Source organism: Bombus vancouverensis, chromosome 5 (assembly GCF_051014615.1).
Source record: "Bombus vancouverensis nearcticus chromosome 5, iyBomVanc1_principal, whole genome shotgun sequence".
In the NCBI taxonomy this organism is placed as follows: Eukaryota; Metazoa; Arthropoda; class Insecta; order Hymenoptera; family Apidae; genus Bombus; species Bombus vancouverensis.
The window spans coordinates 10,172,311-10,198,908 of record NC_134915.1 but is presented as its reverse complement, the minus strand read 5'-3'; the positions used below and the strand labels follow the sequence as shown (position 1 = coordinate 10,198,908).

General features: G+C 45.2%; 1 protein-coding gene across 8 annotated transcripts in view; it reads left to right on the top strand.

The window, feature by feature from the left end:
- Positions 1 to 26,598, top strand: part of Rim (Rab3 interacting molecule) — a 69,987-nt gene that overhangs the window by 8,940 nt on the left and 34,449 nt on the right. For 4 of the 8 annotated variants that reach the window (XM_076618532.1, XM_076618530.1, XM_033347226.2 and 1 more), the window contains exons 3-7: positions 10,590 to 10,862; positions 11,722 to 11,943; positions 12,505 to 12,739; positions 21,887 to 22,100; positions 22,593 to 22,782. In XM_076618532.1, the coding sequence (XP_076474647.1) occupies positions 10,590 to 10,862; positions 11,722 to 11,943; positions 12,505 to 12,739; positions 21,887 to 22,100; positions 22,593 to 22,782 (1,134 nt within the window). Of the gene's footprint in view, positions 1 to 10,589; positions 10,863 to 11,721; positions 11,944 to 12,504; positions 12,740 to 20,177; positions 20,261 to 21,886; positions 22,101 to 22,592; positions 22,783 to 26,598 lie in introns of all 8 variants that reach the window. The other 4 variants (XM_076618533.1, XM_076618535.1, XM_076618534.1 and 1 more) reach the window with 4 other exon arrangements.

Sequence of the window (26,598 nt, the reverse complement as noted above, 5' to 3'; positions counted from 1 at the left end):
TCGTTCTTTTCACGCCACCCGAAGATTCAAATAAATTTACCCCCATGCGGAAATATTTGAATTTCTATCCTCTTAATTGCCGTAAATGAATCGTTCAACCTTATCGGAGAATACAGATCAAATTCTGTTGTACAGATCGTTAGAAGCGAATGAAAGATTTGTTTAAATTCGAGAAAAATATTGAACTTGAAGATGAAATGAAAAGCATCACAGATCGATAAGCAATGAGATCTGTCGCACGAATCGATAGGGTGGAAACTAGCCCGAAAGCCACAGTCACTCGCTCGGCCCTCGCTGATAACTCTGATCAATGGGATCTTGGGCGCGAATCTGTGCACTCGGGAGAACGGAAACGAGGCTACGATTGCCGACTCCTTCGAGGTATTATCTCTGGCCTGTCGCTGTACGTTTCGTTGCACTATATTCGCGCGTTGCACAATCTCGCTATCCTAAATAGAATGGCGACGAGAATCTCTGGTCGACTAGGAAAATTGAACCATAAATTCTGGTGGTACTTTTCTCTTTTCATTCCCAGCCTGGAAATTTTTGAACGCTCTATATAAAGGCTTATTCGGCGAGATCATTATTAACATTTATTATACGCTTAAAGTGTATGCTAATATACTGTATGCTAATGTCTCTTCTGTACACATTTTGGCATTTCAATGTGTTTTATGCAATATATTAATTTTCCATGACAAACGTTCAAACGTTTTCATGAGTCGTTGTATATGTAATTAGACGAACACATAGAGGCGTACAATTTTTATTTAATAAAAATTGAGACGAATCGTAGGAGGAGAGATAAGAACCGTTGAAAAATTAGATCGACGTCAAATGGAATGGTAGCGTGAGAGGCGGTTAATGGCGGAAGAAGGTCTCGTTCGCGCGTTATCGAAGATTCCAGCGATTTCACGCAGTTCCAGTTCCCTGCGTTCGCGGAAAATTGGATCCGCGCCGCTGTGATTTATCGCGTCTTCAAGGCAGTCCATTTATTTCCTAAGCGAAGAGATTTCGAAACACGAGCCTTGTCGTTGTCGTCGTCGTCGGGGCGGCCACGATTACCGCCACCGATGGTTTGGCTTTGGTGTTAAAAGTGCAGAAGCGATCAGCGCTAGAAATGTCACCTTCCTGGAAACAATTAAGAGCAGCCCTATCGTAAAAGACGATAACTGGCCGCGTATCGTCGCGCACGTTTGAAATACGTGGAAATAATTGACCTATAGCGGCACTGTTGTCCCCCTTACCGCCCACCCTTCTCCATGCTACACCAATTAACCGTTATTGTGGACGTGCGCGTGTGTAACGTATGTGGGCGTAATGCCATCGTTAAATAGCCAGCTAGCGAATATGTTTCCTATCTATGAACGCTGGTATTTCTCCGGTCAGATCGCACAATTTTGATAGGATTTTCATCAATGGGAATGAAATAGTGCCTACGGACTTGCCTGCAACCTAGCTTTTTATTTCTCGTCTCTCGCCTTTGAACACGACACGCCCTTCGTCATGCATCCCCATTTCGAGGCGATATTTAACAATCGAGTGATTATGGACAGATCGTATTATCATTATTGTCATTGAACATTTATCGTCGAAAGTTGGATTTTATCATCGATCGTTGTGATTTTATTTGCGATTGAAAGTTCCTTGGAACGTTACTTTTTCCATATTTAAATTTCTATATTTTTTTATATTTAATGCCGAGTAATGCCGATGATAAGTTTGTAATTTGGCAAATTTGATTTTTTATTTATTTGTCGCTTACCGGATCAAATATAGTCTTACCGCCAGCTGTTTGGTAAAGTAACGTCGATGATTTAAAACGATTCGAAGAGAAATCCTCGAATAGATCGCGTAACTCGATTAACGACACGATAGTTTAGCGAGCGATTCTTCGAGGTTGCGGCAGTTATTCGCTTGTATTCAGGAGGTCCGCGGCATAAAGGGTAATTTAACTTCGTTTTTGAAAGCGGCGCATCCGGCAGCGGAGAAATAAGAGCGACAACCAGGGCTTTACGCACGTACAGAGAATACACGCGCGCGCATTTCACCCGGCGAGGTACAATAATAGAGGCAGACGCGCGGAACTTCGGCTTACAACTTCCTGTAAGTTTATTGGTTTTCATCGTACACTAACGCGGCTTAAGAAACGGAGGCTGGCTATGCAGTCGGTTAAAGTGAGCCTTGCGCGCCCGGTTCCCTCCCTGGCCACGTATTCCATCAAGAACGCAACAACAATTTACGATACTTTCGAAAATATTTAATCTTCGATTCGACGCCTTTGTCTTTGAAACTTTCGCAAAAGTATCATCATAGCTGCCAGTTAGTTTCTTAGTTGTGCACCTTGCTGCAGATTCGAAGAGATTCATTGATCGTTCTCTGAGAGACTCGTGTTCCTCTCCGAACATCCATCCCCGTTATAGCGAAACCTCGCTTAATACAGCCGAAAATATATGATAGACCGAGGAGGTGGCGTGTACGCGCGTGCCAATGGTTCGTCCAGCGAACACGTACTCCCACATGAGCACCAGGGCCACACGCAAGCACGATGATAAACGTCACGGCGCGCGTTACGACATCATCGATCCGCTAGAACGGAACGCTCGTACGTTTCTTCATTGCTGTAAAGAGAGAAAGAGAAAGAGCCAGAGCCACGGTACGCGAGGTTCGTTCAATTACACGAGCCCGGGCTTTTTCACCAAACGGGGTTCTTCGATTCGTCGGTTCTCAGGGTCCGAACGAATCCCTTTTCTTCTCTTTCCTTTTTCAGTGTTTTTTTTCCCCGAGCCTTTTCGTCTTTCTGCTACTACACCATTACGTGCGATCAAACCTAGCACGCATATACACACCTTCCCCCCTTCCTCGTCTTTCTTTCTTTCTTTCTTTCTTCTTTTCTCTCCTCGCCGATCTCTGTACTCGTTGTGGTTTCGTCTCTCTGCGTGAGAGAGCCTATGAATGGGGCGCGTCCCTGTGTGACGTCACGTTCCAGGGGTAGAGGGCTGGGGTCAGGAATGAAGTGCGGGGTGGACGAAGGTGTGGGTGGATGGATGTCGGGCGGCGTGCAGGGGGGCGAAACGTGACGCAACATATTGATCTAAGTTTCGTAGGGAGGGTTACAGAGTCCATGATGGGGACACACCGACCGACGCGGACAGGGTTGGAGGGGCTCGAGGAGAGAACGGATAGGGAATGGAATACAAGGTGACCGGTAAATTTACGTTGTTCTTCGTTTCGACGCGGTCGCGGTGTATTTGGCGTGGCGGTGCCTCCCGTTCATCGAGGGGAAGGAGTGGCTTTGAAGCTGGCCGCACACGCGTAGGCGGAAGGGTGACCAAGGAGACGGCTTGAAACGTATCGCACGGCCGAGGCAGTTGCATTTCTCTTAATGAAATTAACGCGGATTGAACGTTCATCGGGAAGGCTCCCGTTAATTGAAACGATACAAAGTCCACGATATATGATATAGCAGTTGAGAGGGCAAACTGCGTAGAGTACAGTAGTGCTTCGGTAACTGGTCGAGATCTTATTTGGCCAGCTATCGAAGCAGCGAAATCCTGAGCATTTCTCTTCTCAGATTGAGATACGAATGCTTGGCACGTACGTATCAGAGCCATTAATGCTATTAGGGAAATTTTCGGAGCTACAGATGTTAAATAGATTTTCAGTAACAAGTTTGGTAATAAAACAAGCGAGTTTCACAAACTACAAATCAGCTAGCCACTTTATTCGACACGAAACTCTAAGACTATGGAAACTGTTTCTGCAGAAGTTTGTATCCTACAACTTGTCGCTTGTCGTTTTATTAATATTCATTTTATTTGAGCTTCGTTAATGTTTACTTAGTAAATCATCGTGCAATTATGTCTGGAGACTCTTTCGAGGTCAGCTTCGAGAACTGCTAGGATTAATCAAAACGATACTATCGAGATTTACGATTTAAGTACTAGAAAAATTTCAGAATAATTATGTTCTGTGGAACATCAATACTTAGAATTCCAACTATTATCGTTTCCACTCGCGCGACCAGACAATGTCCCTAAACCTTTCGGCATTGTTCGCGTCACCGATGCAACCCAGGTTGCATAGTTCGCGGGGCTCATCGAATTATGGCGATTTTCGATTAATGACCGGGTCGTTCCGAGATTACTGAAGGTCCAGAAAGCTGGCAGGCACGCGGAGGTGAATAGCTGCAACGGTCCGTGGGACGTGGCGACTGGTTCCAAGGTTCTCTGTCGATCCATTGTGCGCTCGTGTTCGGCCGAGTGCACGCGTGTATCTCTGGTATTTATGTCAGAGCGGTAGGGACTGACGGTAATTCTAATCGAACGCTGTCCGAGGAAGTATCCTTCGTTCCAATACAGCATTCCACAGCCCCCGTTCCACAGAATCGATCCTCCCCTACACGACTTCCTCTCTACAGCTGTTCAAAAATCGTCCGCACAATTTCAATTTTCTCATAACTCGAAACCACTTGTAAATTTAACAATTAATTTGGTCTAACTATGACATTTCTCTAATTATCTGTTCGCGTTAAGCCGTTCTTCATCTTACAGGTTGGAATTAAACTTGGGACTGTCGTTGAAGTTTCTTTGGACTACACGTAATTCGTGGCTGTCGTATTTGGAGTTTGGTCAGGAAAAACTGGATACCCTTCCCCGAAAATGATTAAACGCGCGCTCGCGTGATTCTCATTACGAGTGCACGGCTACCGTTTCACGTAAAATAAGCCGCTGGTAATTGAAAGTTCCGCAAGTTTCTCGTATTTGCGGGCTCCGTCAAGGCATCTGTCGTTCCTCCACGAGCTTCTTCCTCGTGGTCGAGTCAGGCAATTGGAGTCTCGTGGCGTGTGTATGTAGGACAGCTGAAAAGTTCGGGGCCGCAAAGTTCCAGAGCTCGTGACGCTAATGCACGCGATGGTGGCCCCCGTTTGCCGAAAAATCGAGGAAGCGGAAAGGCCGAAGTTGTTCAGAGAGACATAAAGTGTACTCTGAATAGAAGAAGAGAGGAGGGTGAGGACCTCGATCGTCTAGTCTCTGCATACTAATTAGCTGTTTACGTAGGTGTGCAACGCCCACAAACTTCTTTTGTACGTAATCAGACACATCGGCGATTGCCTCGTTAGTCGTCCCGAGAATCGTTTCTTTCCCGTTTGGCCAGGGCCAATTCAGCGTTTGCATAAATCTTGTAATTACGTCGACCTTTCCTTAACCGTGGGACGACGTTGCCCTCGATTATTCCGTTTTGAGACGAGAGCGAATTACCATAATCTGGAGAAATTATGTGGAAGCCGCGAGACAGAGAGATCTTTCGTTTGGCCGATCGATCCTTGGTATTATACCTAAGCGCGATTTCAGGCTAAACTTCAAAAGGATGCGCCGCGATACGACGTGTCTGTGGAACGGTATCGTCGCTAGTTTGGGTTGAAGGATTGTCTGAGCACTGATGCCACTCGACCAGCGGACTTTATTATCTGCAAACTGAAACTCTTGTCCACTATCTTGCTCCTACTTCAACCTTTTCTTCGTCTCCTTCCTCTTTCTTCGAAATATTCTCGCACTTCCGGCATTCAATGGTCGCTGCTTTAGACGCGAAGATTCTTTGCCGTTGCAAAAGTCCTCTTACGCTCGACGATTCGCGTACATCTCGTTAGAAATGAAAGAGCTCGACAGCTACTTGGCGCCGCGATCGTCGTTTGCCTCGGGGAAACTTACCGAGGGTTTCCATCGACACCATGAAGCGACCTCTTCCCTTCCTCCACCAGTACAAGTGCAATCTCAAACGTTCTTTCATCCCTTCTTGTCGCCCGTTATTCCCTTAAACATCTGGACGAAGGAAGAGTTTTGGTAACGATCGACAGACGAATGTCCATACAAATCTAGACAATCGTTCGGAGACGGGAATGAAAGCGTAAGTCCCGTGATCGACTCGAACGTCCAATCGACGAATTGAAAGGATAATTCGTCGCGAGCGTTACGAACGCGGGCACCGAGCGTTATTGTCGGCGTGGCGAGTTATCGGACTGGCTTGAACGAGCGTATCGATCGCCGGCTGCTGTACTCGAGGCAACGGGACGTCAACGTCCACGTCGATGTCTCTCTGTATCGTCGTCGTCGTCATTGTCTTGTCTCGGCCGGCGTCGCCTGAGCGCGGTTGACATACTGCCTGCGTACACAGGGCCCGTGATAAAGTAATCTGAATTAATTGGCCTCTAATTAATTAATGCAAATCACCGACAACTCGCCTCGAGCCGGCAAACTAATGATCATTTACGTTACGGCCAAACACGCAACGTCGTGTTCTCGTTCCTTTGGTCCACCACCACCGAACACCACCCAACCTAGGCGGGTGTAACGACGGGCAGAGGGGTGAGACGCCTCGAGGGCCATCTCATTCCCCTACGTCGATTCTCTCTCTCTCGGTCCTTCTCTTTCTCTTTACCACTACCAACAACAACGTTTTTCTCTTTTTAGGCTGCGGAAAATAGCGCACACGTACGTACGTACGTACGTACGTACGGAATGTTCGGTGGTTGGGCGAAAAGGACGCCCGCACAGGGATGAGCGAGAGAGTGGTGGAAAGGGGTTGAGCTCTTGACATATTGCTACCTAGGCAACTCGACGAAGTGCTCTTCACCTACCCCTTCCCCTGCCGCCGCCTATCTTTGTTTCTTCGTTTCTCGCTCTCCTCTCCGTTCCTGCACAGTCCCTCGACACCATCTTTCTCTCTTGCTTGCTTTTTTTCGCTCGTGCACCCTTTCTCTTTCCTTTCTTGTTCGGTGCACTCTCTGTTCTACGGCCGGGCCGCCAGTCTGCAGCGAGGTTCGGTCGGCGTTGCAAGCATCTCGAGAATAAAAAAAAAGCTGCCTCCCTTTCGCGGATGCACGCACGCCTCTATCTGGACGAACGGGTCGACCGACGACTCGTACACGGACACGCTCGAAAACCATGTGGAATCGTACATTTTCCTGGAAACCCGTACTCCAGGGGTTCGTTTCTCAGTTAAGTTCTCTTATGTTAAAGGACGTCGTCGCGACTCGATGCGTCGACGTCCCTGATTCCCGTCGTCTGTAATCTCGCGATCGAACGATGCAGCTTCTCGAATCGCGCGGACCCGTCCCACTCGGTGTGTAAGTGACGGATATTTTTAACCCACTTTATACTGCACCCTATGTTACTCTGTGCACCGAAAATCACGTTGCAACGATGAAATAATTACGTTCACCGCTCGGCAGCTCTGGAAAGCGTTTTCGACAAAGGGAACGCTCCTTTCATCGGAAACTGTTCACTTATTAAGCAGCGCCAGCAAGAAGGTAAAAATAAATTCACGTTTACCGGCTCGCTTTTAAAAACTGGGACGCCTGGTCTGACGGAGGGACGAAATATCGTCCGTTGCTAAAGAGATCGGGTAAATTGTGTTCCGCGCACCGAATCCTCCACTTCATCGTGTCATCCATTCGTAAAGACTTCTTCGTTTTTTCTACTTCGTCAAACCTGAACGACGCTTCAACCTTTTTTCTTCTTCTCTTTCCTTTTTTTCTTTCTTTTCTTCCTTTTTTTTTTAGAGAGAGACGCATCCGTTTTTCCGCAAGATCGCAGAATTTATTCTATCCTCTTTCGTATGCGCGCCGGGGAAGAATTTTCGAACGTCAACCCCTGCAGTCGGATAAAGGACACGTTAAAGTATTATTTACGTAACAGGCTCTCGGCCTGTTAAGGCCGTCATTAACCGTTTTTACGTAATGCGACGCCGACTGCGATGCAATTATGTTATCCCGTGCAAAACTCACGATTCGACCTCGCGAAAATCGCCACCCTTTCTGTTCTCGGCCTATCTGTTTATACAATACGGGAGCCGAATATGCGCTCACTATCTCGTTACGCAATTGATTCAACACGATAATAACAGAGAACGTTGATATAAATCGTGGAATAGAAATAGATCAAACGGTGATTGGAGTTTCAGTGATGCAATCCGGTGACAGTTACTACGTCGTTTCAAGAAGTTGCTTTTTATCGACGTGTCGATATTTTTAGAAATTAATTCAGGGATGTTTTATCGTTAACTCCGTAATATTAAATGTTAAACGCTCGTAGAAATTGAGAAAGAATACGAAGAAGAAATACGATCGAGGGATTCTTTTTTAAAAAACATTGTTCAAGATTTCGTGCCAAAGCTCTCAATGGCTTGATTGCCTCTTGACGAGAAAAACAGCTAGACCGTTTCCGTACGAGGTGCAATCGTAGCTGACTCGCGTCGCCTAACACGGCCAAACACGTTTTCATTTGCAGCAGCGTCCTCGGCTCGCGGATTAGCGGAATATGCGCTCGCGAATCTGCATTGGATTCATCGAACAACGATAATGGACAACAATAATTATGCAAACGCTGTGCGTGGCCGACCGTATATCGCGATATTCACGTCTGAACTGGCGTCTCTGGACCGTTCTCTGTCTAATTCCATTTTTCCTAGCGAAAAAAGAATACCGAAAGGAATTATTAATCGAACTCATTTTCGTCAAATTCTATTTCGATCAAGTATAATAATACTCGATGATACATACACGCAATAATGCTAATGATAATACGTACAAACTTTCAAGGCTGATTACGGATTGAACAAGAAGATTGTACGAGAATTACATCCAGCATAATTCCTGCTATCCCTTCTCTTTATCTTAATCGAACTCATTTTCATCAAGTTCTATTTATCGAGCGAGTGGTATGATAATAATTAACGATGTGCAAGTGCTTGGTCGAAGAATGAGTAGAAATACTCCATGAATATATAAAGTTAGCTGACCGTTGTTTTCCACAAAACAGTATTCCGTATTTATTGTTGTAAAAAGTTCGTTATATTTTTTCAAATCACGAAATTAGTATTGTAGAAAAGAATAAAATTATAATAGAATTAATCGCGAGGGCCAAGGGTCAAGATACGCGATTAAATGCAAATTCTAAGAACTTTGACTTACACCGACTTACACTACGATTTTTAGTCTGTCAATTGTACCGAACGTCACTCGAGGATCGTAGATGTTAAATTATTCGATCGATCAAAAGCTCGAGTGCGTATTTTAATCCCGCGGATTTTACGGCATCGAAGCGGTCGTAATTCAAGGGAGCAGCCCCGTGTCCTTGCGGCACGTTGTTCACGCCATTATAGTTGGTACAATAATACGCGTGAATGGGCATGGAAAGTGTTATCGATGGGAACCGGCATGGGCATTGTTTTACGGTTTGCTTCTAAATGGTCCATCCATCACGCTTTATCTTGATGGAGTATTCTGCCCGCCTATTCATCCTTCAAAACGCTTCGCTACCGCCGCCAACGTCGCGCTAGCCCGCTAATTATTAGCCTTTCGTTCATTGTACAAGGCAGTGAATGGTCGCCAGGCGAAGAATGTGCTTTTCGTCTACGAAGAACCGCTCGATTTCCCTTTTCCTTTCGCCGATTCCTTCACGCGTACTTTCGCGTTTCTAAAGATTCGCCGCTCCAATTACTTCGTAAAGGAAGAAGAGTACGAAGAACGGTGTACATTGTTTCCTGCTACGTGTTTTCGTCGTTATTGAATCGTGGAACGTTTTTTCAACGTTGGCCCAAGACGTTTCGATAATCGTGCCGAGCCCAGGTTCCTCTAGAATCTAGAGATTCTCTAGAAACCTGGATATTTGCAGAAAGTCGCTATACGCTGTCCTCCATCGGCGTCGGATCCGCTTGATTTAATTTAACGTTACTCGAAGCTTCGTCGGATTTGCATAAGAATTTCGCCCGAGGCGATGAAGTCGGAGACTTCGTTAAAGGGGATTTTACAATAATTTCTCCTCCGGCTGCGCGAAGATCGTCGAGTTTTCCAGTTTGCCGCGAAAACTGCCAGCGAATATATCGCCTGTAGTCTGGCTTCTCGCTGCAACTGGGCCCTCTCCACTTGCCCCCTCTGGGCATCGTGTATTTTTAACGCTATTCTCGCCATCTTTTGACAGCGTCTCTCGACAAATACTCCGCGAGCGCGAAAGGGTGTCACCGCGAATCTATTTCGTTGTTCGAGCGATGGACGAGCGCGCGTTTTTCAAGGGTTGCAAATTGAAAGCTCGCACCACCCGCTTACACGTTTCAATTAGCATCGTAACTGGTCGACTTCCTATAGATAATTTCCTATTAATATCCTCGCTACAAGCGGTGACCTGGATCGATCAGTTTCAGGACTCTTTCCCTCTCCTCGCTCTTGCTAGAGCTATCTCCCTTTCGCGCCGCCGTGGATTATTTTAGTTACACACCGCGATCGAACGCTCGATGGGATCGAAAAAGAAACGTTAGGATTTTAGAAGACTCTGGAACTTTTAAAACTCCGATGCTTTTAAACATTTAGCGTCTCGATGATACTTTAACAGCGAAGAGGAGGAAAAGAACGATAGTACGAAAATTATCTCCAGCCAAACCTCGGCAATTCCAACATCTACGATTCGAAAACTTTCATAAGAAGATAACGGTTTTGTAAATTACCTGACGCTTGCCCGTGCAAACTTCTAGATGTCGGAATATTAACTCGCTTGATCTCGATGCAGAGATTGTGTAATGCGGTTTGATTGCAGGTAATATGGGTGTGCATTCTCTGTCGCAAGAAGCAAGAATTGCTGTCGAAGACCGGACAATGGATAACGAAGGCGGGCCTAGCAGCCGGGGACAACGCGATGCTGCGACGGATGCAGGACATGCAGGTGGGTGGTCCTCCGGGACTCGTGGACCAAACTCAGGATAAAAGACCGAAACTCGAGAGAGCGCACAGCGCGGCTGAAAAGGAGAATTTACCATTGTTACTAAGGAGCGGAAGTTTGCTCAGAAGACAGTACTCTCAGCAAGAGCAAGTACGATTTACTTCATTCATTTAGTGTTCGACCGCGGGGATCAGCTTCCCCGTGGCCATTAAATAGCGCTCGTGCACGCACTGTTGCTCTGGATGTACAACAACAACAAATAATTAAAAAGCTACTAAACAACCTACAACAACAATTGCAAAACACTTGGCTAAGCGAATTCGGTCGAAGCAAGGCAATGCAATTGGTATATCTCACCGTGTGTCACTGTGCTCATTGTCACTAATCATTGCTGCTGCGTCTTTGAACAATTTATTTTAACGTTGTCAGATGAAATTCGACATACGACGTTCGACATGTTCCATCTTCTTATTCAATTCATCTTAACGTTGATAAAAATCGACAAATAAAATTCGATATATATTTGTTGGAAATTTTGTAAATAATTCACAACAATTCGTAACTCTTGTTATCAGAACACACCACTATTGCCTTTTCTACTCTGTGGCTAGTTCATTTACGAGTAATGTTTCTCTTTTTTGAGACAACGCAATTATGTTTCGAATGACTAGCTGTCGTTGGGTATCGACACATTTTATCGTACATCTTTCACTAACCATACGCAGTCTAAATCGTCGCAAATTCTTCCGAAATTGAATAGCGCCAGACTAACCGTCTTCGACAATCTCTAAAGCGAGTAGTTGCTAACATATGATACATATGACAATACATACGATAGATTGTCCAAAGACACAGTGAAACTGCATATTGTTCACCACATGCTGATTTGATCAAACAAGAACGCAACAAATCGCACTGTTTGCATCCACCACTGCAACCCACACGTGACGAATCGAAACCGGGCCGATTGCGGCACGAAAAAATGGCGGTTTTCTGCTGGGGATTACAGGGCCCAGGGCGTCGACTGCCAACGAGCGATAGCGGAGTGGATATGTCCGTTTCGCCTCACTCGAGAAGTCTACCGACGCCCCACGTAGCTTCGCCGCATCAGATGCAACAACCGCCAAGGCATCCGGACGCGTACGCGGAGGATGACCCGAATCTGTACAGAGGCGAGATCGACGGTCTTATGAAACAACAGAACTACCAGAGACAACGACCGATCTACCCGGTGAGTGAGTGGGACCGCGTTCTCGCGATTGGTTCAGCCTGGATCGAACGTGACGATGACGTTAGATGCTCGAAAGAGGGAAAGAGAGAGCAACTTGGAGAAATTAAACATTCAACAAGTTATGCACAACCCTGTACAAGCTGCGAGCGCGTAGGAGCAGACCGCTAGCGATATTCTTACGTGGGCGGTGCTCGAGGGGATGTTCTCGACGAGCCCAGCCGCACGAACAGATCCAGTGGAACGAAGTTATCGAAGGGGAACCGAAAAATTTCGATGTCTGCTTTATCCTGGTCTATACTACTTCCTCGTGCTTCGCTACTGTTACCAGCTGATTGAGAAACGCGTATCTATCCCGTTCAGGACGGAGCATTATTTTCTTTCACTTTCACCTTCCTTTCTTCATCTCATTTCATCTCATCGCCATCTCCTGCTTCTGCGCTGTCTCACTTGAATATTATATCGTGTTATAATATGAAAATTGACGTCGTCTTGTGACAACTTGGTGTTCGATGGTTTCCGATTTTTCTTGCCTCTGAGAGGATCCGTTCGTTACCTTTTTAGGATCAGAACACGGATCTCGCGATGACATACGGTCAACCAACGGTAGAAGCGGGCCCACCACGAAGCGCTGTGCATCCTACTCAGCAACACTCGGTGCATCAAACGCAAAGCGCGCACCCACCGCAACCGATGGGTGGTCAGGTTGGTCTTCAGCCTCAGAGAAGCTTCAGCAGCAGCGAGGAAGAGCGAAGCACACCCGAGTGTGCTAGCGACGAGCCTGACGAGTCCGAGAAGGGTGAGTCTATGCTCGATTCTTGCTTCTGTTGTTGTTTCTTTTTTACGTCGAGTTTTTTCTTTAATCGACTTCGAGAACGAGATCCGTGCTTTAATCTCGTGGCCGGTATGCAATTATCGCGACAACAATTTTCTTCCACCGTTATTTTCCTCTTAATACAACTATGATCTTTAGCCGAGTAAATTTATAAACGATTTCAGAGTTCGAGTTTAATTAATTTTCTTCCGGTGGAGTCTCTTGAAAATCAACGATTCGTAATATCACTCGCGTCGCGACTCAGGGAAACGCTTTGAACAAAGATTGAGCACGACGACGCGCGAAGGAGGTGACATTTTCCTAACCAATTTCCAATAAACTCAATGATCGTGTTTTTCTTCTATAAATAATAGTCGAGTAATAGCTGAAAACGGAAACAGACGAAGCTTTAATGATTCGAGAAGTATATATCGTTGATGGCGTGGCGGCTAAATCTGACTGGTGGAAGTACGTTCGATCAGCCAGTTCGCTCGGACACGTGCAAAGTTCATTGACAACGATATTGGCCGTTACTCTTTCGGGATGTCACGTCCCCGCGGTGCCAGTCGTATAATTCAACAGCGACGCGGTTAAACGTCAAATCCACCACCGAATTACCGTCAGAGGCTGGTGTGGAGAATCGGTTGCGACGGAGAGTGACATTAGAGAGGGCGAGAGCTGATCGGTAGGGTCAGCTTTGCCCTTGAAACTCGGTGCACGAGGAGAGCACAGGTTTTCCGTGTCAGTGGATAATTGGTTTACGGAGAATGTGTGCACCTGTATCGCGATATTTACAGGCGAGCCGTCGAAGGAAAGTGTAATCGACCGATCCGATGCTCATGCAGTCTAAAAAGCTCTCTACGTACGTACGCGTATTTACAAAGCGATTAACGCTCCACAGCTAGCCAGCTAAGAAAGAAGCGGCTCGTTCCGGACCAGTACGAGGTCGCAATCAATCTGTTCCATCGCGTATACCACAGATATCAATCGATTTTCAGGATCTATCAAATCCTCGAGATGATCCTATTTCTTAAAGACCAATAAAAGAAAAAGCAAAAGAAAGAAGAAAACGATCGATAAAGGGAATGATGCGTAGAGCAGAGATTCTGCGTTGGTTCTCAACTCAAACAGTAGAATTTACCGCAATCCTTAAGGTAATTCTATCCTTTAAATATAAGAAACAGAATTAATGGTGAAAATGATGCGTACAGCGGAGGTTCTTCGTTGGTCCACTGGATAGTGGAAAGCACTGGGAAAAGAATATCGAGGCAAATGAAATATTTGAAATGGGAAAGTAGGTCTACTCGGTGGCAGGCAGATCGGCTCGAATGGAGTGGCAGATGAAAAGCGATACCGCATTATCGTGAAGGCGGTAGGCGCGCGGGGGAAAGCGTAACCGGGTTCCTCCTTGGCTAATGAGTAAATTTAGGTTACCGATGCTGTGCAGATCCCCCGGTTCGGCCTGTTCTAGTGCACGCGTTCCTCCGTGTTCACGAGAGAACACTCGACACCGGCGCTCGCTTTTATGCGACGCATTCGAGCTGGTTTCGAAGAGCGGACAAGCGCCAGCCAGAGGGAAAGAGAATACGCGTATACGTGGCTCACAGTTGATTAGTGACGGGGATCGGTGAACTGTGAACCGATTCATCGAGGTGCGCATCATTGGATGGAGAAAAAAGCTTCGCGTGGGCTACTAACACACACTAGCTACCTGTCCGCCTGCCCCTTTCTTTTTTCTCTTTTTCTTCTCTTCTTTTTTTCTTTCTCTTCACGCTGTTCTTCAACGTTACGCGGCTTGATATTTATTCTTCACAGCGTGACGAGACGATGGAAATGAATTTTCTGATTCTTTTGGAAATTCAAAGGACAGTCTTGATATATCGTTGGGTTTAAAGTAGTTTTCGATCGCTACGAAACTCTAACTTCTGTATTTCTCGTGGGAAGAGCTTCCATGGAAATGTGAGGGTTAAGCTCGTTTTTTCCATTCGTGAGAGTATCAGGCGAAGAAATCCTTGCTGGTGAATTTTCTTCCAATTTTTCCAATCCTCTACCCGAGTATCGAGTTGACCAAGGATACGTGTGGACTCCTGATCGGTATCCTGCGGGAATTCTCGGGTTCTGCCCTCGTCGTTGCATTGATTCTTGGCTATCTTACACCCCGCCTAGTTTTCCCCTCTCTTTCCGTTATATCTTTCCACCTTTTTCGTATCACCTTATATACACTCCACTTTTACAGCCTTTTACACTTTACTTCGTTCTTTTATTTTTATACTTTCTTAGAGATCGTTCTTTCCGTTCTGTCTCTGTTTCTCTAGTCCATACTACTATTTCCCTAATGTTTCTTTTACGACAGTTACATTGATTTTGGTACAATGACAATTTTTCCTTGCTTTCTCATCAACTAACGATATATAGTACTTTATCCGAATAAATATTGAGAATCGTCGTTAAGTAATGTTTCCTTCAACTTAGGAATTTTATCAACGATGAGAACCTGTTTTCAACGTCATTCGGTGAGAAAAATTTAACTTCAAAATTCGAGCCACTTTCTCTGGTCCATCGACTCTACGTTCTCTGAACACGAAGTACTTGATATTACCCCGTTTGAAATTTTCCATCTTTTCCATCACCTTCTCCACAGTATCTTTTCCGTAGCCAGTACATTTCGACCATTCTTTTCACCCTCTCTTCCGATTCGCGCATCCCTCGTTCCTTTTTTCCGCATTTTCCCCCTCATCTCCATCCCCTACTCAGCTCACCGCCACCCTCTTCCATCGCTCGCTACGCCCACACGGTCGGCGTGACGTCACGCGGACAACACGTGGGCGAATTCAAACATCTGCCCCTTTGCTATTTTTAGAACTAGTCTTCGCAGCAAAGAGGAGCAGAAAGTACCGGGCAGTCGAAAACAACGCTTCTCTTTGAGGGTTCCATTCACTCGCTGAACCCCTTTGGGATATCGTTCCCGCATTTCAGGACGAGCATTTTCGACAGGGGCATGCACGATCCACGCTCGCGTCAATGCTCGTACGTCGTGCACATAGTTGGATGCTTGGCTTCAATAGATCCTCCACGGTGACCGTGTTTACGCTTCTCGTCGCCAGCTACTCGGGATCGATTTTACCCGAGGCTGGGGTGGAGAATTTGAGCAGCGGTGGAACCGGATTCTCGATGAATATAGAGCTGTAGTCTCTTCAAAAATTGAGGAAGCGGTCCACGAATTTGTTATAAGTTTACGAAGGTACCGTCTTCAATCGTTGTTGATAATGAAGTTGAAAATAGGACAGTGAATGTAACGAGAAACGTAAGGTACATTGCACACGACGAAATTGCGTCAGTTTCTTTTCCGAGTTTCTTCAACGATTGTTGAGAGTTTGTTAACCTTTTAATGGATTCGCTTCTGGCAGCCAGGTTACATTGATATTTAATTCGTCCCGAGGAGTCATAAAAAAATCGTCAGCGTCAGCGTTAGGTAGTCGGAGATTCAGCAAATCTGATATTAAACGCGTCTCTTGTCGGTAGACTCGTGACATTTCTTCCTCGACACTCTGTGTCACGAAGATCTGATGAAATTATGATGAAGAGGTCGGGGTTTTGAAGATCACGCGGAGAGCGTCTTCTAAATCTTGTACGAGTTTTATTAGGGACATTAATTCTGGCGGAATACGCGCTAGAATTAATACCAAAGGGATACTCTTCGTGAAAGCAAATGTTCAGGCCAAGCAAAGGTCGTGAATCGCGAATCCGATTTTCATTATATATAATACGTTTGCATACGAAACATCGAGAGTAAATTCGAACCAAACCGAATGAAGATCGCAGCAAACATGATCAGTATATTTTCGTTGATTTTAATGTCACTTTATGACTAAATAAAAGAATATCAGCATAGGCATAATTGAAGCTACCAACTCGATCATTCGCAGAGAACGCGTTAAATAATTACAAAGCAACAGACCGTTTTCCAACTTTTAACACCCCCTTTGCTATTCAGCTTCCTTTTTCCTTTCAATTTTTAAATGAGTTAAACTATAGCCAGGTCTCTGGTTCACGTTACCGGTACTGCTTTTACGATAGCACGCCGAACGACTCTTTGTGCATCGACCTTAGGGACCCAAGAACTGCGCTGTCGGGACGCAGACGACCCCCTCTGGCAGTTTCATCGAAATTTAATCCGAAGACATTGCAATTTGATGGTCGACTGGTCGGGACTCGGATTCGAGTTCCCTTTACAGGCTGCGGGTTCGTGACCCCGCATTATCCTCATCCGGAAATGACTATCGGAATTGAAATTACTTTGTTTACCGATAGAACCAAGAAACTTAGTGACTCCTAATCCTCTTCCGGGATTTCCTCCTATTCGCCGCCACGTAATTGAAAATTCGTTTATAAATATTTCCACGATATAATTGGCCCAGTCTTTTTTAAGCGTATCCATATAAACAAACAAGATCGTAGCTATTCGTAATTCGTAAAAGCTTTCACAAAATCACCGTTTAACACCGGTTACAATAATTTCTCGGACTATCCCTGGCTCAGTCTTAACGAAGCCAGATTAAAGGCTTACAAAACACATTGGTGGAGTTCGAAATGGTTGGGAACAACGTCGGGATAATCAGACTGGTTACTACTGAGCTGTCCATCCGCTCTCAGTATTCATGGAAACGCTGGCTGTCTGAAGCAGTTGAACGTTGCGGAACGACGCGAGAGATTCTGAAATTGTATGTACAAGTGAGACGCGCCGACAGTAATACAGCTATACGCTTAGTGCGTACGCGCTGATGCGGATGGCTGGGCTAGCTGTTATGCAGAGATCGTGCCTATTAAAGTCGTTGTCACTTCTGTATAGCGTTTCGAATTTAGCTATCTTTTTGTTCAAACGTTGACGATCGCCGTGAAGATTTAAGCGGTGACCTGATTCGTTGAATTATTTTTCCCTCGATAGGAAAATGAATTTTAGGGTTAAACTTTGATAGAAATGGGTAAACGGAGAGTCGTAGAAAGACAACGATGATCAAAGGATATTTTTCGTGCAATTAGAACTAAAAAGAGCATCGATGCGTCGATTACACGATCCAGAAGACAGGTCTGTCGCGATGTAATAGTAAGAAAAATCGAAGGCGAATCGCGACGAGTTGAATTTGAATAGATGATGATTAAGGGGATTGGCTCGATAATTAGCGACGAGCGTGTAGGCTCGTTCGCGATGATTTCGTGTGTCGCGTGTGTGGTGGTGTCACGCGCGCGCGCACGCACCCGAGAGAGAAAAGGAAAAGTGACCGGCGTCAGTCGGACGGCGTTGTTGCTCCCATTCGTAGATGCACACAATACAATTAGTGACTAGTGAAATTAGTTTGTAGAAGTTACGAGAGGTAAGTCCGTTTACGCGCGCGCGCTCGCATCTCGCAAGTTTCCCTTTAACGAAGGATTTGCAGAGGGGCGCAGAGAGCTGCTGCACGTCCATCGGATCCCAGGCGGACGAGGAGAAGGGAGAGGCGAAGGATAAATTGTCACGGCCACGCTTTGGCCTCTCATCGAGCCTGCTCCGCCTTTGATTACCTTTCTCCTTTGACAGTTTCCGTCCGGCCCGACACCCATCCACGTTTTCCCCCGTTCATGGCTAAAATTCTATTAAACAGATTTTAATTCGTTTTCAGGAGCAACCTGCGTTCCCGGAGAGAACTCCCGTAGATTAAAACCTTCCCTCCCTATCCGCCCATCGTCCTACGCGTGTTCCATGCTGACGTTATCGACGCATCCACCGGCGACACAGAGAACTCTCGTAGAAGGGGAGAAACGACGTTTAATATATTTAATATACAGTAGAGTTATGGGTCAGGATATGACGCGGATATCGCGACGGCGATGTGGCGACGTTTCGTCGCGAACGGCTGCCAAATGAAAGGACGTTCGTGGCTGCGGAGCTGCAATTATCGTCGAGGTCTCCGATCAGTCGATCTTGAGTTTTCTGTGTCGAGGAATTCACCACTACCTCCCCCTCATCGGTCTCGTTCGTCGTCGGAATAAAGTACACACGGTGCTGCGTTCTAAGTTTAGCGATTTTTCAATGTGGGTGGAACGCGAACCAGATACGGACGCGAATACCCGGGGACCGATGGATCCGGAGGGATGAACTCGGCGTCATCTAACTTTTAAATTAAGACTTCGCGTCATCGTAGCTTCGACTAACGACTGTCTGTGTCTATTTACATCTGCGTCGCGAGTTTTCCATTTATCGTCGATACTATCGCACAGCAGAAGGTATCGTGTTCATGGATAGTCATAGCGTGCCTATCTTGCCTATCTCGAACGTTCTTCAAACACCCTTTGACACTCTGCTTGGTTCGTTCGTTTCACGGTACGAAACGTTTCTTTCGCGCGTAATACTTTGTAGCGGCCGCCGGGGCTGATTATGCAAAGCACGTCTTTTGCGCGGAATACCGATTATCGCTACTCTTTCAACCCTGAACGTTCCCAACCCCCGTCGTAGTATTGCAAAATGGGGCGCGTTTTCGTTCCTACGAGACGTCGAATTAGTTCAAGTACACTTGCCAGCTCGGTAACTAATCGCGACTCGTGAAAAAGAGACGAAGATTCACATTTTATAACTTGTTACATCATAAAATCAAGGTTCGGTACGTTTCACATTTAAATCGAGGACGCGGACCGATACAGATACAGATACGTCGTTTGGTTATATAAGGAGACGACGCCAGGCGCGTCTCGCGTGGCGATCGTATGGCCAATTTGCCAATTTTATGACGCGTGATCCTTTACCTTATTTGCACCGAGCTTGCACGACGAACGAGACCTCGTCGACCCCCTTCCTTCCGGCTGGATCCACCTTTCAGAAACGATCCAGATCGAATTCTCGAGGCCGGGCCGTATCATAATGAAAACGACGACTTACTTCTTGCGTGTAGCGAGAGAACACCAGACTCTGCCTGCAATGTATTACGATTACCATTAGTTTATACAGTGTTCGATTGTTTATACATATAGAGCAGTTCTCATAGCAGTGACCAATCTTTGTTTCTTTTCTTTTCCCTCTCTGTTTGCATCGAAACCGATCTATATATCTAGAGTATAGACACCCAGAATTATTGTTCAGAGATTTACTACCATTCATCCCTGCGTTACCACCAAAACGTAGTTGATACTCTTCGAGGAGATTACTATTGTTATCCACTCTCTCGTTTGAACATGCATCTACACACACTTGAATTCTCCGAGAGCGGGGCGGGGGGGAGGGGAGAGTCAAAATGAGAGAAACGATTTCTAGAATCGTCGTCACGAATTTGAAGAGATAATCGCGACCGCTCTTATTCGTGTTCTGTTCTTTTTTTTTTAAGTTTAGCGATAAGCGAAGCACCGTTACGCATCTGACGCAACATGTGTGATTTAAAGAGAGATCGCCTTTTAGGGGATAAACCGCCGTCCATGGTGGTGACTTCCAGGAGCTCGAGGGAGAAGCCCGGGGACAGAATGAATCGTCAGTTCCTCGCGGTACCTACTAATTTTCTCAAATGCAAATAAGGCAGTTCGTTTTCCGCTATATATATGAATCGAACGCATACATATATATATATTTACCTATATACATATATAATATATTTTATGTATAATATATATATATATATTATATGTATATCTTTGCGTATGCGTGTGCATGTGTGTGTACGTCATCTGCCGACCGGTCGCGAATGTATCGCGTCAGAATTTTCGGAAGATCTGTACGATTCGACCGATGCGTTTCTTTTTAAGTAGAACATCAAGCTATTTCTTTGACAGTTCAATTCGTCATTGGGCTTTTTCGACTAGCCTAACGACGCGCGAAAACGAGCGAACGATTTGCCAAGGGACACGTGTGCGCTCACATGGCGTCATGTTTCTTTCAATCATCGGCGATTGCTCGAAATTGATTTTTCACGAATTTAACGTAACGGAACGTTCGCCCTCCTTTTTTCCAACTTCAGACTTTAACGAAAAGAATCAACAGAGAAATTTTGCGATAGTTCGTAACGGATTAAAACTCGCGTGAACGAGAAGAGGATTCTCGAATGTCTCGACGTGGAAGTGCGATCGGTCGGCAGAGCTGTAACAGATTTTATTTGTTCTACTTTGGACGGCTACGAATCGTGCACAGGTATACAAGTATCTTATCGTTTACACCTCACTCACGCCACGTACACAAATCGCCCACCAAAGAATACTCCCGACATTCTCACATTCTGTTGCTTCGATGTTCGTCTCGAAGACCCACGTTCTCTATCCATACATGCGATACTGTGCAACTACGTCGAAGATTTTATCTCGTGTGCCCCTATATTATTCCGAAACGTTCCACTCCGTGTCCGTGAATTCTCGCACGCTAGCGTTTCCCTCCGACGATTCAGCCTTTCACGATCGAATCATACGTTCATCGAACGACTGTTTCTCAAGGGAATCAATCAGACATCGTCTACGATTCGCCTGAAGCGTGCGGAATTCTGTCTTTCGATGTCTCACCTAAATATACGTAAGTCCCCAGGCAGGAAACATTGTGGTCGCTTTTTCGAGAAACGGCATCGCTATCATGCACGCACACATACGTACACACACATACAACACACACCTTTGCACACACCGAAGCGTGTACAGCGGCGTTCTGGCGGCCGTGCGGCTCCCGGATGACTTCCGGTCCGACCGAGCACCGTTTTCCTCGCACACTTTTCCCCCGAAAGGGTAAGCCTGCACCTATCTTTTGGCTGGTTTTGATTCGACAGGTATACTTAACGAACGCGATACACTAAAATGCACACGTCTTTCCGGAGTGGAAGGAAATTAGGTGGAGAAGGGGAAGGTATAGGTGGAAAATATGGACATGCGGTTAGCTTTCGCTAGGCCTCTGATTATGAACGACGTGACGGTGTTGTAATAGGACGTGTTAGGACGTAGAATTTTCGTGAGTCTGGCAAACTTACCAAGGATTAAGTAAGGGGTTGGAAGTTAAGGAAACAAAGGGATTTCGAAGTAAACGAGAGATAAATGGGGATAAATGATATGGTAGAGAATAGAGTTAAAGATGTGACGGTTAATCGGATAGCAGAGAAAGAGAGCAGAGGAAACGAAAACGTTTTGGATCTACTGTAGGGAAGGGGTACTACCACCATACGGGAGGTCCGATATCAATGTCCAGCGGTGGACGTAGGCACAACGGACCTCACAACGGGCACCACAACATGGCCGCGATGACCATCGAATATAACGGTCATCATCCACCGCGAGAGCCGCGAAAAGAGGAGAGCACTCTCGTGAGACGGAGCTTCCGAAGGAGTGGCGACGAGTGGCGCTCCGACAGTAGGAGGTGCGTGTGTAAAATTGGCGATCGTGCGTTCGTTTCTCCATAGAAATTTTCTATCTCTCGAGTATCCTATAATTTCGATTCTGTTTTTGTTTTTGGCTCGTTTCTTTCGCGCTGTTCGCGTCGGTCGTCCCGGGATTGCCAGTCTCTGGCGATACCTGGATGCAAAATTTCTAACGTGTCTTTTCTTTCATTCTCATGTGTTATTGGATCAAACGATGGATCCTAGATTGTTCAGTAATATAATTATTTCGAGTCACGCGAATTCGCCGTCTCTGGCAAACTCGGGATCAAAGATCGTTACGTAGCGTAGGAGCTCTGTCTCTGAGTTCGAAAGCATTAGACACATGGTAGAGTGCGAAACTGTAAACGGGACACTATACAAACAACACCGTATATATACATTCATGTTAAAGAGAACACTCGCAGACGAACACACAGTTACTACAGACACACACGTTCTCGTATCTCCTGTGTATGTGGCGTGTCCATTAGGTTCACGGAGAGGAGGGGGAAAAAGACAGTGCGATTTCACGGTGGGACCAATGTCGGCGGCCCTCAGGAGGATTGGTCTTGGGAGGCCGATCGGCAAGGTAGCCAAGACAGCGCGACCAAAGACTCCGGAATAGACACCTCTAGCACGTTCACGAGCAGTGAGGACAGCAACAGGGGCGACCTGCCCAAGGTACGGGCCCGTTACTCGACTTTCGCATCGATCGATCACATTCGGCAATATACTTTTGCTTGTCGATCGAACAACACACATATACAGGCTAGAGTTCCATCGGTTTCTCTTGACTCTCGAGTTTCTCTCGAGTACGAAACATGGCCAGGCAGTCGCTTTCGATTAGAAGTATACACTTAGGAAAACGAAAGTAGCCGGTGGATGATCGAGTAAAAGGGGTCTCTGTCGCGCGTGTGTCGACCGTGTTGAGAGAAAAAAAAAAAGAAAAAAGAAAAGTAAAAGAAGAAACAATTGACACGCTTACAAATTTTACAAGCTCTACTTTTTTTTCCTGCCGCGTGAATCGCGCCGAACTTGTATGAATGGCGCATAGAAAACCGTCGCGGATCTCTGTCGTCCAAAGTGGAATACGGTTTTTTTAATTCTTCCTCGTTCCTTGCTTCTCACATTAGCTTTAGCGAAGAGAGATACATAGAACGATGATTATCTCCGTGGTCTGTTTAGTGCCTGATAATATTTGATTGGTTCATGTACCACTAGTGTAGTAGTTTTAGTAACGTTTCAACTTAACCCTTTCGTTCACGGCCACGCGTTTTAGAGCCCGTCGAATGTTCGATGGCAGATATGATTCTCTTTACGTTTCGTCTTCTTTTCTTTTTCTTTTTTCTTTTTTTTTTTTTTGGATAGTTATTTAGTAGCGTACGATAGCACCGTAGATGTAATTTGCCTTAGACGCTTTGTTCGTTGATCTCGTTCGCAAGATGGAAAGTCAACTCGACCACACATAGAATCGAATGCGTAACGAAGGGGTTAATTAATTCGACGTAAGTCAAATGCCGGGCGAGCCGAAGTTTCAGGGAGGGAAAGATCCCGTCTCCACTCGCGCCTTGATGCATCTTACTTCAAACATATACAATTTTCTTTTTTTTTCAATCTCTATATGTTTTTTTCCACTTTCTTTCTTTCTTTCTTTCTTTCTTTCTTTGTCATTTCATACTACATTAACGTGATACTTTGTATGACGAAGAAACCTCTTTTGCTCGATTCACCCCCAAACTTCGAGCTTGAAGGCTTTCGTGCTTGGATTCGCGTCCTTTTCGTTACGACATTACTTTCCGACGCACCAGTTTCTATATAGTATACATAATACATATTTATGTATATATATATCTTATATGTCTTATATAATATATATATATATATATATATATATATATATATATATATATATAAATCGAGTTCATTAACTGAATACTGGTTGCTACTATCGCGTGCAAAGTCCTTCGGACCTCCTTTTGTCGAGCGTCTTTCTAGCAATCAGCGACACGTGTCACAGAGCGAGAGTATTTGACGAAACACGTCGGGAATGCAACGTTCCTGGCAAACATAGTTGATCGCACCTGATCGCATGAGTCTTGGATTGATCTCACCACTAACAAGCTCTCGGGCCTCGCCCAAAAAACCTCCCCTGCCGTGATATAGCGACATAGAATATAGGATGCTTTCTTCGCGTACCCCCATTCTCTCTCTTTCTCTCTCTTTCATCGTTTCATTTTTCTTAAACTAGCCACGTATTATATACATATATATATATATGTTCTTCTCTTGGATCAAACGACGCGACTCAACGGAACGCCAGCAAACCGGATCCCACGTTCTCTCGTCATTTATCGACTTCTCAGCTCATTTATCGATTGCCTTTCTAATCGTTTATCAAAACACATCTCGATCTCCATCCTCCGGATATTCTAGAGAGACGTTTCTGTCCTAGTTATCGATCGTTTCGCGTTCTTCGCTAGTTTCACAGCGCCGTTCCGACGACTCATGTGAAGCGTCGTCTCGCGATACACCCGACTCTCATCCAAACCCTCACATCGCCACTGTTCATTCACCACACGATACATCCCGCTACGATATATCGCTTCGCGTTATTAAACGAGCAGGGGTTCAGAGGCGAGAGAGCGCGACCACGTTTAATCAAGTTTCCACGGGATCACCGTCGAGCCGTTTCGTTTGACGAATTTTCGAAAACGGAACGTCGCTGTTAATTGAAAACTCGTTTCTTTGTCAGCTTGTTTTTCGCGAGAAAAGATTATTCTCTTCGCCGCTGGCCCCTTACAACTTTAAAGCGAAGAATGTTTAAGAAGAGCTTAGATTGTGAATATAATCGCTCCTTTCTTCAGTTTTTCATCTTCATTTGGTAGAACGAAATTGAAACGATAAATTTCTAATGATATACTGCTGGCTGTACGTATTTGAATAGTCTGCATTTATTCGAAAATCCTAAATTTTAGTTCATCTGGTATTCCATATTATAAGACACTCACGATGTGAATGATATCGCTATGTTGATACAGTTAATCAGAATTAACTCAGTATAACCAGAGTAAATAAATACACGTAATCATATCGTTTCTATATCGATAAAAGCAAACGCTGATACTGTCAAAAACGCTCGTATTCGATAATTGCAAAGACAAAAATTCCGTCTGGTTTGATAATCCTAATCTCAAGTATCAGCACGTACCCTAATACTGATAATAACGACCAGCAGCGTAGAATATAACACGATATAAAATCGTCTAAACCATTAAGATTTATCGTCCTCTTATTAAACTCTCAATCAATCGTAAAATGAAGCAAGTTCTACTCTACCATTTCAAGATTAACCGAAGATAAGCGCTGTTTAAAAAATATCAAAGTAATAAAAAGGCTAGAATCATTGCGTGAAAAGTCGAGCAAACAGGGCCGACATCATCGTTCGTCATCGTCGTTCCGGACGGATGGCTTGCAGTATTCAAACGCTGGTTTTCCGATAGCCTCCTTGCCGGGCGTATTTGTCAATTTGCCGGCGTCGGGACGGCCGATGGGCAACCACGGTTCGATTATCCGTTATTGTTATTACACGATCCCGTAAATCGGCTTCGAATTTCGATCCGTGTGCGGCCATTCTTTCGAATCTTTCCCACACTCCGTCTCGGATGTCTCTCGTTCGAATTCGTTCGAATGGAACCGACCGCTTATAAGCCATAGAACACCGCGACGGTTTGCATCGGTTTGCCCGATTAATCGTTCGTTCCCGGATAGAAAGCTTCCGCGAACATGTGAATTAAGGACGATCGTGAGATTCGAATCTCTCCCCGGTGGGTAAAACGATAGACGAGACGTCTCCAATGCTTTCAGTTTAAACGGCACTTCGAGAGAGAAAGACTAATCGACCGTAAGTATTTGGGTACTAGGAAACTCTAATAAATTTTACTTTATTTAGTATCTTAACCTTGCTGGGTTTTTTTATTAAACATTTGCCCGACATATTTAAATATACTACTTTCCAATGCGAATAAACTATTTCAAAATACGAAGAGGAGATATTCAGCGATATACAAAAGCGAAACAAGCGTCAGGAGGAAGGTAGAGTTAAATCATAATACAGATATGGATATAATAAAGTAATTAAATTATGATATATAATATAAATGTACAATAAAGCGACTAGAAAATAAAGGCAGTAGAAAGCATTGAATTTCTGTTAAACAAATACTTACGGCAGGTGTCTTAATGCTTACGGCAACGTACATTGGATTTATAGACGGAAAGTATTTCACGAGACGACTTTACGACAGAGAATTTTCCTCCCAATGAAATAAAGCAGGAAATCTTGTATCGATTTTTAGCACACGTGTAGCAATTGCGGGGAGAGGGGGGCATGTTTCAAAGTTTCTCCCCGGTGAAATGAGGGAAATTATAGCTTCTTAAAGCCCGTCCGGAACACCCTGTACGAGCCGCAATAAAAACGACAATTCAGTGCTCGCCAAG